Below are 12,562 nucleotides of genomic sequence, written 5' to 3'. Positions count from 1 at the left end.
TTCCTAAGGTTTTTCGTTCTTTCATCAGCGCGAAGGCGCTTTTCAACAATGTTTTCAGTTATGCTCTGATTCTCAGGTTTTGGGTTAGCTGTGGTTGCTACTCTTTGCCAACCTATTAAAACCTCCCTCTTTCACTCATCTTCCTATTGCCAAAAAACAGCCTTGGGGCTGGAACCTACATATTGCTTAGCCAGCGATCATGGGGAAAATGGCACCTATCGTCTTTATTGTCAGGTTTGTCACTCCAGTCTATTCTATACCTTCAGCGCTGACCTCACCTTGCTAGACATGGCGCACGTCTCGACGCTGCCGACAAGGACTGGCATTTGACTTCCCCCACTCCCTACGACCCCCCGCTCTGCTACGGTGGTTGGAATCAGGCTCGGGCTTTGGGTGTGCGGATTGCAAGCCTCTTACAAGCACCTGAGTTTATAGGGACAAAGCCCGAGGAAGACGTCGACCAATCATTCTCCCCAGATGTTTTGACCAGTCCGCAGCCCGCAACTTCGGGTACACCCAACCGGTACAATGTGATAATCCATACCTCCCCCTACCTCCGATGCCTCCAGACCTCCATTGCCATCAGCACAGGTCTGAACCAGTCCCACCACACCGAAGACTCTGATGATTCCCCTGCAGATGTGGCGCGCCCAGACCTGCGGCCTTTGGTGCGCGTTGACGCGTTTTTGGGAGAATGGCTGTCTCCGGACTACTTTGCCCAAATCACACCCCCACCAAGCTCAGATCGGATGGTCGCTCTAGCGAAGGCAGAACTGCTACGTCGGGGTGAAATGCTCCCTTCGGTGCGGGAAGGGACTAGAGCATTGTCAGGCCATTTCCCAGGTGGCTGGGGAAGCCAGTCTCATCCGTCATCCCCGAATGAGGACCACAGCCAGCCTTCGAAGTCAGAAGGATCGACCGAAGGATATATTCACCGCCAACGTGCGAGTACCTGCGACATACCTGGTCCCGCCTTGGGCCGCCTGGACATCAACCGACCCACCAAGTCTAATTCCTCTTATGTGGCTCCGACCCCTGGCTATGCGGTTTCCCCCGCAGATCGCATCCCCTCTGGCTACGTCACCCATGCGCGGGACGCTTGTACCAAGATCGACTACCAGTGGGATAGCATGCGGACGCCCTATTGGGGCGCGGGCGGGGAGTACGGAGAAGAATGGAGCTCCATGCAAGAACGGGTCAGCGATAGTTTTCAACAGATGATGGATTGGTATCAACAGCCGGAGTCTAGTGTAACTCGATCCAGGTCTGCAACTAATGATGCGTTGCGCCAAGATCGCTCTGCCCAAACCGTTCTCATTATCGTCACTCACGGTGCGGGCTGCAATGCTTTGATCAACTCCTTGGCTGGTCACCCCGTTATTTTGGACATTGGTACCTCCTCAGTAACGTTGGCCGTGCCACGTAACCGTTTACCAGTCACCACCCCCGACTCCGCTCAGACAAGCAAATCTTTTGAACTGGCCGATCGGACGATCTCACACGAGTATACCTTACAGCTGGTGGCATCCACCGACCACCTACGACCAGGCACCAATCCCTCCCAACTAACCTCGCTCGCATCCCTCTCCGATCCCCAACCGCCACCACAAACCTTCCGCAACCGCCTCGGCTCTCGGACCCAGCCCCTTCAGGCACCGTTTCCTCTTGGTCCTATCTCAGGATCCGCGATGAGTCCTCAAGGATGGGCTTTTGCTTCGCGTCCCTCAACGTCGGATGTTCCTCGTAAATCTGGACTCTGGGGCACCACTTCGCCCATTGAGAATGCAGACGATGCGGATGACTTTGTTCCTAATTTCGGGGATCAACGGCCGGTGAGCCATGACTCTCCTCTTCCTGATGTACCCTTGGACCGAACTGGATGGACCAAAGAATTGCCGAAGCGAACTCTCTCCCAGCGGGGTCTATGGGGGAGTGCGCCGTCCCTGGAGGATCGCGATACAGCATCAAGACGACGATGGACGTTGGCGGAACAGAAGCTATGATCTAACGACCTTTGATTTCAAGGATACCTCTTTTGCATGGCGTCCGGTTTTAATGTTTTATGTACATAGTCTACTCCATAAAAATGCAAATCACCCAATCATGGTGACACCCAGACTACTTGACTGCCCCACCCAATCAACCTGACTAGTAGCTATTAAACCCCCTCTATCTCCATTATCGTTGCTTTGTTTCCTTCCTTTGACCGCTTCTTCTCTTTAACTTATTTTATCTTCTGTCATCATGTCGTCCATACACACTGACGGTCTTACCATAGTGCATTCCTCACATAACGACACTCCTGATCTACGTCTTATCCATTACAATGATGTTTATCACGTTGAGTATGGAATCGCCAACTAACCCCCTATATATGTGTCGTGCTAAATACTAAATTATTCCAAAGATCGGGATCGGCGGAACCAATTGGCGGGGTCGCTCGTTTCCAATCCCTGATGAACTATTACCGCGAAGATCCGCGGTTTACGGGCCAGTCGGATATCCTCACTCTCTTCTCGGGCGATGCATTTAACCCGAGTCTGGAGAGCTCCGTGACCAAGGGCAGGCATATGGTTCCGTTCCTCAACAATATTGGCACTGACGTGGCATGCGTGGGTGTGCGTATGACCTGTATCACCGGTTCCAACTTGTGCTGAAAACGGCTAACACGATCAGAATCATGATCTGGACTTTGGAGTAGCCCAGTTCCGTCATCTCGCAAGCCAATGCCACTTCCCCTGGCTTTTGGCCAACGTGTTGGACCCTGCTCTTGGAGACGGGGTTCCGATCGCCAATTGTGGGGCGACGTGCATGCTGACCTCGTCGAATGGCATCAAGATTGGTGTGATTGGCCTGGGTGAAAGAGAGTGGTGAGATCAAGCCCCCTGCGTGTCTTCATACTCTTCATGCTGACCCCTCTTAGGCTAGGAACAATCAACTCATTGCCCCCAAACCTTATCTACAAATCTGCCACCCAGACAGCCAAGGAGCTAGCACCACAACTCCGTGAACAAGGTGCAGAGATCATAGTCATTGTTTCTCACCAGCGTGAACCGAATGACAACAAATTAGCTACCAATCTACCTACAGGATTGGTTGATATCATCCTCGGAGGTCACGATCATTATTATGCACATGCCGTAATCAATGGCACCCATGTGCTGCGTTCTGGGACCGACTTTAAACAGTTGAGTTACATTGAAGCCTTCCGAAAGCCTAATGGTTCCCCGGGCTGGGATTTTAATATCACAAGGCGGGATGTCGTGCGATCTATTCCCGAGGCTCCGGCGACAGTCGCATTGGTTGATCGCCTAACGGCAAGTCTCAAGGCCAAGGTAGAGAAACCGATTGGGTATACCGTCACTTCGCTGGATGCTCGGTTCTCTACAGTGCGGCAACACGAATCAAATCTGGGCAATTTTGTTTGCGATTTAATGCGATCCTACCACTCGGCAGATGTTGCTTTGATGGCCGGTGGCACCATTAGAGGCGACCAAATCTACGCGCCGGGTGTCATACGCCTCAAGGACATTCTGAACTGTTTTCCGTTTGAAGACCCGGTGGTTCTTTTGCGAGTCAGCGGCCAGGCCTTGATGGAAGCTCTCGAAAATGGAGTTAGCACACTTCCTGCATTGGAAGGACGCTTCACCCAAGTGTCAAATATTTGCTTCGGATTTAAGTTGTCTCTTCCGCCGGGATCGCGCATCACATTCGCTAGGGTTGGGGGTAATCCGATTGAACCCGAGCGTCAGTACACCCTGGCAACGCGTGGGTACATGGCACGTGGAAAGGACGGGTTTTCCTCCTTAGTCCAGGCCGAGGAGTTAATCTGTGAAGAAAACGGAGTTTTGATCAGCACAATCTTGCGCCAGTACTTCTTGAGCTTGAAAGTTCTCAGCCGATGGAGGAATTTCAGTGAGAGTCTTCACCGGCACTGGGACTCCGTTCATCGCGATGCCTATAGAGAAGGCTGGATGAAGCCTCCTTCAGCTGCTGTGTCACCAGTATCAGAGAAGGCACCTAGCAATCGCTTGAACTCCCGACCAACTCTGTCAAGAACGGGCAAAGAGGCGCATTACTACGGACGCTTTCCACAGAAGGAATTGCAAAATACTGCCCAGGAGAGCGGTACCAACAGCGATGCCATGGACTCTGATTCAGACGAGGACCCTGATGTTCTTCCCTCCCCGGTCACCAATTACGTGACGCATCCAGCCTCATCCGCCGAGGACGAAGATCGTCGTCTCCTGCTGGCGCGCTGGGTAGTTGCCCGATGGACCCGGAAGGCCGGTGTGCGCTCGGCACTGAGTGAAATTGAGATTGAGACTCCTACATGGACATCTGGTATCTCGCCACGGGTCGAGGGTCGCATTGTTGAAGAATAAGGACAGTTTCTGATGGATCTATATGTTTTTTTTCGGTTTCATCATCTTTGGATCCAAGCAAAATTGGCACGACCTTTGATAATCTACGTCATCAATAGATATAAAATTCCTAGTCAAAATTAGAATCTCAATGATGAATGTACTAGTAACTTCATGAGGCTGCAGATGTAATATTCTTTCCTAGATACAAAGAGCATGTTTCGCATGGGGCCCGACTGACGTCATCCGTTCAAACCGGCAACTTGAATTCAATACAAAAATACATGATCTCTGTCTTTTCCCCTTTCACCATACGCAGTAATGGAGCGTCCAGGTGTGTCAAACCCTATCTTCATGTTCGATCTTCATGTTGATGAAAAATTTGCTAATTCAAAGTATAGTGGAAGAGATATCGACGGTTATCCGTCTTCTTACCCAGTCTATCCCCTCGTTGCAAGAAAAGGCCATCGAGCGATTCTTCACTAGCGATGCCTCATTCTATCATCCATTCTGTTTTGTTCCCAGCTTCGAAGGGAGTCGATGGTACGTGCTAAAAATCTTCCAATGGTACAAAATCATGTCGCCCCGGATTGAAATTGAAATACATTCCATTGGTGAGTCGGATCGTGCTCGCTCCTATCATATTATACTGAGTATTTGCAGCATTCGATGAGAAACAACTCAAACTCTACATTAATATGTCACAAATCTTCTCTATCTGGATTGTGCCATTCCATGTCGCACCGGTAACTCTTACAACGGTTCTTGATCTGACCACTGAGACTCGAAGTGATCAGGATCAGCCGTTGTATTACATCAAGAAGCAGGAAGATCTTTATCAGACCTCGGAGTTTATCAAATTCTTGTTACCGCACGTGGGGCACGCCCTGGCCTCGGCATGGCAACTGTTCGCAACGTGCTTCTGCATTCTCGGCGTTTTTGCTCTATTCCCAATGCTGTGGCTTGAGGAGAATGGTTACCTGCCTGGTCGAATTGCACAGGGTAATTTAGCTTACAGCATTGATCGCAAAGTTGAGGAGATTAAACAGAAGTGAATTTATGTTAGGATGCCTATCACATGCTTGCACAATTTTCAAGTCCGACATCCAGCAGATAACCAACTTTTACAAATATTATGTATTCCCTTGATAAAATCATACTGCTCTTAGGAAGACATGCTGCTAACTTCATAAGACCTCGACATATAATTCTAGTTGCAGTATGTATGAAAGACTGTAAGCTTGTACGCTAATCATGACTGCTATTCTCGAGGCTCTCTAGTTTAAACATATTTCCATAGCTCATTATCACAAATTGTGACTCCCTAAACTTATTCCTTCTTGTGTTGCTTCTGCAATTCCTCACGGAACCGTTCCTCTTGCTCCACAACCATCATTGGCAACGCACGCCCAATGCCGAACAGAACAAACAGAGCCCATTTCCATCTGAATGGGTTGACTGCTAGCACAAAAACGTACCAATAGATGAGTTCAGCATAGGTGAAAAAGTCAAAAGCGTTCGTAGGGGCAAATTGTTTCATGAACCGGGTAAAGTCGATCCAGGTCTTCATCTGTTGCTCGGTAGGTCGTGTGAGTGGATCAAACATGAACATCAGGAAAAAGCGGGTGTAGATGCCGATATGCATATTGCCGACAGTGCCGATTGCGTTGACGTATGTGCTATTGGTGGCGACGATAGACAGGTACTGAGGCTCAGGGGGAAACACCTGTAGGTACCAATTTGGTGGTCCAAACTGTTCGTCCTCAAGAATGGCGTCAGGTAGAAAATTGAGCGATGGACGCTTGAAACCAGTAGCCATCACAATAATATCACCCTCCACCAACCGCTCCTTGCCAGGGCCTCCTTTAGGAACCCCTTTAGCTCGGTGGTTAAACACGACACCGTTCTCCTCGGTTGAGACAATATCACCTCGTAACCAGTGGGCCTTGCCTGTGCGGATCTGCTCAAACAGCTCCGAGTTGGCCATAGGGGTCTGGGTGAAAATTCCCTCATCGGTCGGAGCGATATCTTGGAGGTCGCGATAGAAAAATTTGCGCAGGAGCCATTCCGGAATCCATGAGAGCGGTGTTTCTTGACCGAAAATGTTGCATGCAAGCAATGACTGGACCAACATGTTTCGAGGGATAATCCATTTATCAGATCGCGAGAGCACGTCGATCTCAGCTGCACCTGATTTGACGGCAAATTCAAGGGCCTCGATCGCACTGGCTCCACCACCGACGATCAGAACCTTTTTTCCCTTGGCATTCTTGCCGTCAAGGTTGGAGGAATGGCAGATCTGACCTTTGAACTTTTCTTGATCAGGAAGGGTCGGCATTTGCGGATCTCCACATACACCTACGGCCGTGACAATGCCGTCGAATACACCGTACTTCTCTTCGTCGTCATTGATGATCCATTGGCCTTTCTTGTTCTGCTTCACGGAGGTGACGCGCGTGTCAAACACCGTCCGTCGCTCAAGATCATATCTCTTCCACAAAGCAATAATCTGCTCTTTGATCTGGGCTTGGCTTGGATAGGTGGTATCGTACTGGACTGACGGGTGGAAGCGATACATAAGGCTGTTGATCTGGAGCGCAGAAGTCGAATTGACCCTACTCCAAATACCGCCTAGACCTTTCTCTTTGCTTCGAGACTCAAGGATTAATACATCACAGCCATGTCCAACACAATGGGCGGCCGAGGATATGCCAGTCAATCCAGCACCTATCACAGCAACTCTCTTTCCGGGTTTATTCGGATTTGTTGCATTCGGAGGAGGTGGAACAGGTGCAAAGATATATCTCAGTACCCATTGGAAAATCAAATAGAGCCAAGTGAAGCCCTCAACAAATGGATGGCGGATGATAGCCGGGATGGAGGATTTTGCGGGCGCCATATCGATTGTGAGTGAAGAGAGAATGAAGAGAATCAAAAGATTCTTGCAAATCAGTACAGAGTATTTACTATAGTATTCTAGAATCTAGAATGACGTGGTAAGTGGAGTAAACATACTGACACATGCTAACACATGTTAAAGCTGGTTCTTGTGGCTTATTCCTTCCAAGGTTGTGTTGTGGTGCTAATGACATCATCAATATATTCACCAGTTGACTAATTCACTATACGGAACAGAATTAAATTCCCTTCACGCCAGAACATGAAGCAGTTATTGAGACCCACAACCCTGAAAAATCCCACAAAATGACTCTCCTAGACACGGCTCATACTTTGACCATTGCTCATAGCTTGTATCTCAGCATTTTATTCTCTCGGTCCGTCAGATCGGAAAACGCGTTGTTGAGATCCTCGTGTTCCATAATCACACCCTCAAAATCTTTGTCTCTGGCTTTATTCTCCCGCGAGTACAAGTAGTATAGCAACGAAAACACAAGGATGTTGATCGAAAATGCCGCCAAGCATGTCGCAATACCAGTATGGAAGTACGGTGCCTCGCGAGTCAAGAAGACCTGAGGAGAGATGATATTGGACACACAGTTTGAGCTGAAGAAAAGGGCACCAGTGAAGACCTTCTTTGTGTAGCCTGCCACATTACTAGCAAGCAATGAATACATGATACCTGCCGCCACGGCCACAAAAGGTACGATGTAAACGGCGCCGAGGTGGGCGTGCTTAGCATTGAAGGGAAGGCTAAAAAGCATTGCAGTCGAGATGATCCCTGGAATGTAGCAGAGAATGATGAATAAGATTCGTTTGCCCTCACCCCACTTGGTGGAGAGAGTGAAGCTGATGGTGACCATGGCCACACCCATAATAACGGATGGTGGGATATTCAACAACACTGCTTGGTAGGTGCTGTAGCCAAAACCCTTGATGATGATACCCATGAAAGTTGTCTGCAATGCGTTTGTCATGTTGTGGGCGAAGATTGCGAAAACCAGCAGCCAGATCCTGACATCTAAGAGAGCCTCCATGATTTGTTCCCTCTTCAGGTGGGTGTTCTTGACGCCAGTTCTGTTAGAGCTCATGCGGTGAACCACGATGTAGCGTTCGCGCTCGGTCAAGAATCCTGCTGTCATAGGGGAGTCGGGCAATAGCCACCAGAGGCTAATTCCAAAAAGCACGGTGACACAACCGAAGATAATGAACATCCACTGGTATGCAAACATGCCATCAACATTGATGTGCGCAATACCCCAAAATATCAGGCCCGATGGAGCACCAATAAAGCCATTGGCACTGTACCAAAGACCGACCAGGGCTGGCTGTTCCTCTCGCTTCCACCACGCCGAGGTGATTAGGACAAATCCAGGATTCAGGCAGGATTCAAAGACGCCGAGGAAGAACCGAGCCGCCGCCAGTGAATGAAAGTTGGTTGCGGAACCAGTCGCCGCCAATGTGATACCTATAAATAATTTTAGTCGAGATTAAATACTTAAGTATCAGTGATGTTTAACGAACCCCATAGCACAAAGTTAACCACCAGGACCTTCCCGATTGGCCAGCGTTGCATAATGAGATTGGCTGGGTACTGGGCGATCAGGTAGCCAATGTAGAAAATGGTGACCAGCAGGCTAAATTCTTGTCCCACCAGATGCGCTTGGGTCTCAATCCCGTAGGTCCCAGCACTGGATAGAGTCTAAACCATCAGTATATCGCATTGTAGTCCATCTCAGAAAGACACATACATTTTTGTCCACAAATTGGATACCATTGATCACGAGCATGATTGTGACCATTCTCATGTCTACCTTTCGCATCACGCGACGTTCATCCTCCTTGGTATATTCCTGAGCATGAGTTTGAAGAAATCCAAGGGCAATGTCTCCATCTTCAGGATTTGATTTGGAGCCTGGTTGCTCCGTTGAGACAAACTCAAGCTCAATGGGAGTATCCTTGCCCGAACCCATTTTTCTTTTGGCAAAGAAGGGTGATTTGGTTTGAGATTCTTGCTGGTGACGTGGTAGAACAGTATTGATTTCGCCTTATCTTTATACATACATGAGCGGGTAAACCCTCAATCTTCCCCGATTTTGGCTAGACGACCCCGCAAAGCGGTGATTCTGTGGCTGGGGTAAGCCATTTACCAGAAATGATAAGCATTTTGCGGCGCATTCATTATGGGAAGTATATGGAAATTTAAGCGAGTAAGTGGATTTGCCGTAGATAGGGGCCGGCACTTGACCCCACGGGGTAATCATGTGGAGGGGGGAGGGGACTTTGGGGGGTTCAAACCAAATGATTCTGAATCAATTTGATGGAAAGACGGCACGGAGACTTCCGGTTTTGACTTGCACAAACTCTTTTTATCCATGCAACATAATTCTCCTCCAACCAATCCCTGGCGATTAGAAAGAACATAAGTCAGAGTATTTGTCTTGGCGTGGCATAAGCCTGGATTAAATGCGCTGGTGTAACATTCACTACCGGAGACTCAGCATACGGCGGAAGATCGTTCTGCCCTTTGAGGCCTAAAGGAAAGTGGTATATAAGACTAAATGTACAGGTACTAGTATGTCTCAGATACAACCTTCTTGCCAACCTTTCAGTCCCTTACACGATGAAAACCATCCGACACACTGCTCCTTCACTTAATGCCGAGCTCATTGGCGAGCTCGACGGTGAGAATTCATGTGACTTGGCTGTCTTTCGAGGTATTTCGTTCGCTTCCGTGGACAAGAGATGGACACACAGTCAAACCCGCCATTCGCTGGAATCCCCCTATGATGCCACCCAATTCGGACCGCGTTGCTCGCAGGGAAATGGAATGGTCTTGGTCACCGGTGGTGTCAATGATCCTGCTCCAGGTGATAATGAGTTTAAATGCTTGAACCTCAACATCTGTACTCCTCGAGAATCGCTCCCAGCTCAGGGCAAAGATACACCTCTGCTTCCTGTCATGGTGTGGATACATGGGTACGTTCTCTCATTCAGCTACGGATAAATTTACAGACTTGATCTGCAATACTGACAAGAAATAGAGGTGGCTTCGCGTACGGCGCAAATTCAGTTGCCCGGTATCGCGCACAGGTCTTCACCTCACACGCAAAGCGATCGGGTACACCTGTCCTCGTCGTGCAGGTCAATTACCGACTTGGGGTGTTAGGTTTTGCATCTTCGGACGATCTCGCTCAGGAGACCACGGGGCAAGAGGCCCCCTGTCGCTCTGGGAACTACGGATTTGTTGACCAGCGGAATGCACTGGAGTGGGTGAACAAGCATATCGCCGACTTCGGCGGAGACCCTTCGAATATCACCGCTTTTGGCGTCAGTGCTGGCAGCGCCAGCATCCACTTCCACATCTTGAGCCGCGATCCACTGTTCGACCGCGCCATTATGATGAGCGGCTCAGGTCCCGTGCTTGGCCCATTGCCTCAACAACTTCATGAGCAAGGCTGGCAAAATATGGTTAGCGAGTGCGGTCTCCTCGAAGTGAAGTCATCTGCTGAGCGGCTGTCACGCCTACGTGCTATGAAGCCAGAGGAGCTGATCGAGAAGTTTTCCAAGTCCCCGCTGGGACCTGTCGGTGACGGTAACCTCCTGCCCGAGACATGGACCTTCACCGATGAGGTCCCTGAAACGCGGTGTAAGAAGATAATGCTAGGCGATACAAACATTGAAGCACTCGTCCTCGACCATTTGCCGGAAAATATTTCACAAAACCAGTTTGCAGAGCTACTTGCTGGTACTTTCACAAACGACGAGGTTGAGGAGCTCCGCTCTAAATTCGGGTTCAGCAAAGACCCTCAGACATTCGAGGAATACCGCGACGCAGTGCGTCTTCTCTTCAGTGCAGCCATGTTCCACTACCCCAATATTGGGATTGCCCGTGCTGCGCTTAATACGCCCTCTAAGGGCCAAGATGTATATCTTTATCATTTTGAGGAGGTTTCCCCATTTCCTGGAGCAACACACGGCCTCTCCTATCACGGTCTATGTGCTTTGCTCATCTACCTGAATCAATTAGATGATTCCCCTGAGCCAACAAGAGTTACCTCTTTAGAAGCTGCTTCCCTCTTTACAGCTTTCGCAAATGGAAAGGAACCCTGGGAACCCTTTGGTGAGGCTGAGAGGTTTTTCCGCTTTGGACCGGATGGAGTTAGTGGCTTGCAATATTTTGAGTCTGATGAGACCAGAACTTACGAGCATATCGAGTGGATGGCTGCTCACTGGGAGAAGATTCTACTTTTTGTACGTCGTCTTCTTTACTAGTATGACCTCTGTTCTACTTACAACCGGACCCACTTATCTCGAGGTCCACGTGGGCCACCCGCATTCCCCACTTTCCTCTCAACATGTACCACATGATTGGCTAGACGATTAAGTACTCGGTGTGATGGAATGTTTCCTGTTTTGCCAAAATATCGTTGTCTGTGCCACACGTATCTTCAACAAATATGTTGTTTTATGATCCAGAAAGGTTGTGACTAAGCTTTTGTCGGGGATACTTGATGAAGATGATTCATACATAACATTGGAGTAAATTCAAGTGTTGTTTATCTATATCTTTCTTGTACGTGAATTTGGATGATTCAAAACTATTAAATTCAACCTGGAGCTCAATACAAAACAAACCTAAACTATCTGCCGTATGCTGACAGAGCTTTCTTCCATTAGACCATAGGTAATATTTAATCGCCGGTCTATTCTTTTTGCTCTAACAAACAACTAAGAATTCCTCAGGTGCGGTTTGTGGAACGTTATTGGTCTAGTTCCTATTTCCTCGGGATGTGTGAACGTGACAGCTGATCCAGCTATCTGCTCCAAAGAAAAGTCTACCTCAATCATGAAAACAAAAGCCAGTAGAATTAAGCTGTTGACAACTTGCCTTCGTGGTGGATTTGACGAGCTTCTCTGCGGCATCCGTGGCACGAGCGTTGATGTGGAAAATACGTGGCTCTGGCTCATCCCACCTCGGTATTTTTCTTTGCAAAGACTCGTTGTCTTCATGCTGTCTCTTTGTTCCCCCACTCTGACGGACCTCCCCAATCGAGGGTAGCAGTGATGGTAGACCGGAAAGTCTCCTTCAAGCAATCAGGCATCTGTTCGGTCTCATCTTGGAGAATAGGGTATGCCTCCAATGCCTTCTCAACACTCTGGCGCTTCGTGCGATTATTGAGCCCTATTAAAAGCTCAGGGTATGTGGATCGGTACAATGGCTTCGCCAAAGTGGCCACCAAGTTGGTTTGAGACGCATTCGCAATCTTCTCGCGAAAGTGAGTGAATCCAAAGGGTTT

The 12,562-nt window shown here is 48.8% G+C and overlaps 6 protein-coding genes across 6 annotated transcripts; 4 read left to right on the top strand and 2 right to left on the bottom strand.

Annotated features, from left to right (window-relative positions):
• Window positions 1–199: 199 nt before the first annotated feature.
• On the top strand, window positions 200–2,003 carry N7520_004198 (uncharacterized protein; the record flags this gene model as incomplete). Its single annotated transcript, XM_057138133.1, has 2 exons — window positions 200–234; window positions 287–2,003. The coding sequence occupies 2 exons, from the start codon at window positions 200–202 to the stop codon at window positions 2,001–2,003; spliced, it is 1,752 nt and encodes a 583-aa protein (XP_056998598.1).
• Window positions 2,004–2,244: 241 nt separating this feature from the next.
• Window positions 2,245–4,385, top strand: N7520_004197 (putative 5'-nucleotidase; the record flags this gene model as incomplete). The annotated part of the gene is made up of 4 exons (XM_057138132.1): window positions 2,245–2,345; window positions 2,408–2,618; window positions 2,677–2,870; window positions 2,924–4,385. The coding sequence occupies 4 exons, from the start codon at window positions 2,245–2,247 to the stop codon at window positions 4,383–4,385; spliced, it is 1,968 nt and encodes a 655-aa protein (XP_056998597.1).
• Window positions 4,386–4,685: 300 nt separating this feature from the next.
• On the top strand, window positions 4,686–5,419 carry N7520_004196 (uncharacterized protein; the record flags this gene model as incomplete). Its single annotated transcript, XM_057138131.1, has 3 exons — window positions 4,686–4,698; window positions 4,766–4,978; window positions 5,028–5,419. The coding sequence occupies 3 exons, from the start codon at window positions 4,686–4,688 to the stop codon at window positions 5,417–5,419; spliced, it is 618 nt and encodes a 205-aa protein (XP_056998596.1).
• Window positions 5,420–5,694: 275 nt separating this feature from the next.
• On the bottom strand, window positions 5,695–7,263 carry N7520_004195 (flavin-containing monooxygenase; the record flags this gene model as incomplete). Its single annotated transcript, XM_057138130.1, has 1 exon — window positions 5,695–7,263. The coding sequence occupies one exon, from the start codon at window positions 7,261–7,263 to the stop codon at window positions 5,695–5,697; it is 1,569 nt and encodes a 522-aa protein (XP_056998595.1).
• A 343-nt stretch (window positions 7,264–7,606) lies between these two features.
• Window positions 7,607–9,235, bottom strand: N7520_004194 (MFS allantoate transporter; the record flags this gene model as incomplete). The annotated part of the gene is made up of 3 exons (XM_057138129.1): window positions 7,607–8,730; window positions 8,787–8,964; window positions 9,014–9,235. 3 exons carry the CDS (start codon window positions 9,233–9,235, stop codon window positions 7,607–7,609), a joined length of 1,524 nt encoding a protein of 507 aa, XP_056998594.1.
• Window positions 9,236–9,885: 650 nt separating this feature from the next.
• On the top strand, window positions 9,886–11,537 carry N7520_004193 (alpha/beta-hydrolase; the record flags this gene model as incomplete). Its single annotated transcript, XM_057138128.1, has 2 exons — window positions 9,886–10,241; window positions 10,307–11,537. 2 exons carry the CDS (start codon window positions 9,886–9,888, stop codon window positions 11,535–11,537), a joined length of 1,587 nt encoding a protein of 528 aa, XP_056998593.1.
• Window positions 11,538–12,562: the final 1,025 nt, after the last annotated feature.

This window comes from Penicillium odoratum, assembly GCF_028828045.1.
Source record: "Penicillium odoratum strain IBT 22623 chromosome Unknown utg000003l_segment0_segment0, whole genome shotgun sequence".
NCBI lineage: Eukaryota > Fungi > Ascomycota > Eurotiomycetes > Eurotiales > Aspergillaceae > Penicillium > Penicillium odoratum.
This window is presented reverse-complemented; position numbering and strand designations above follow the sequence as displayed.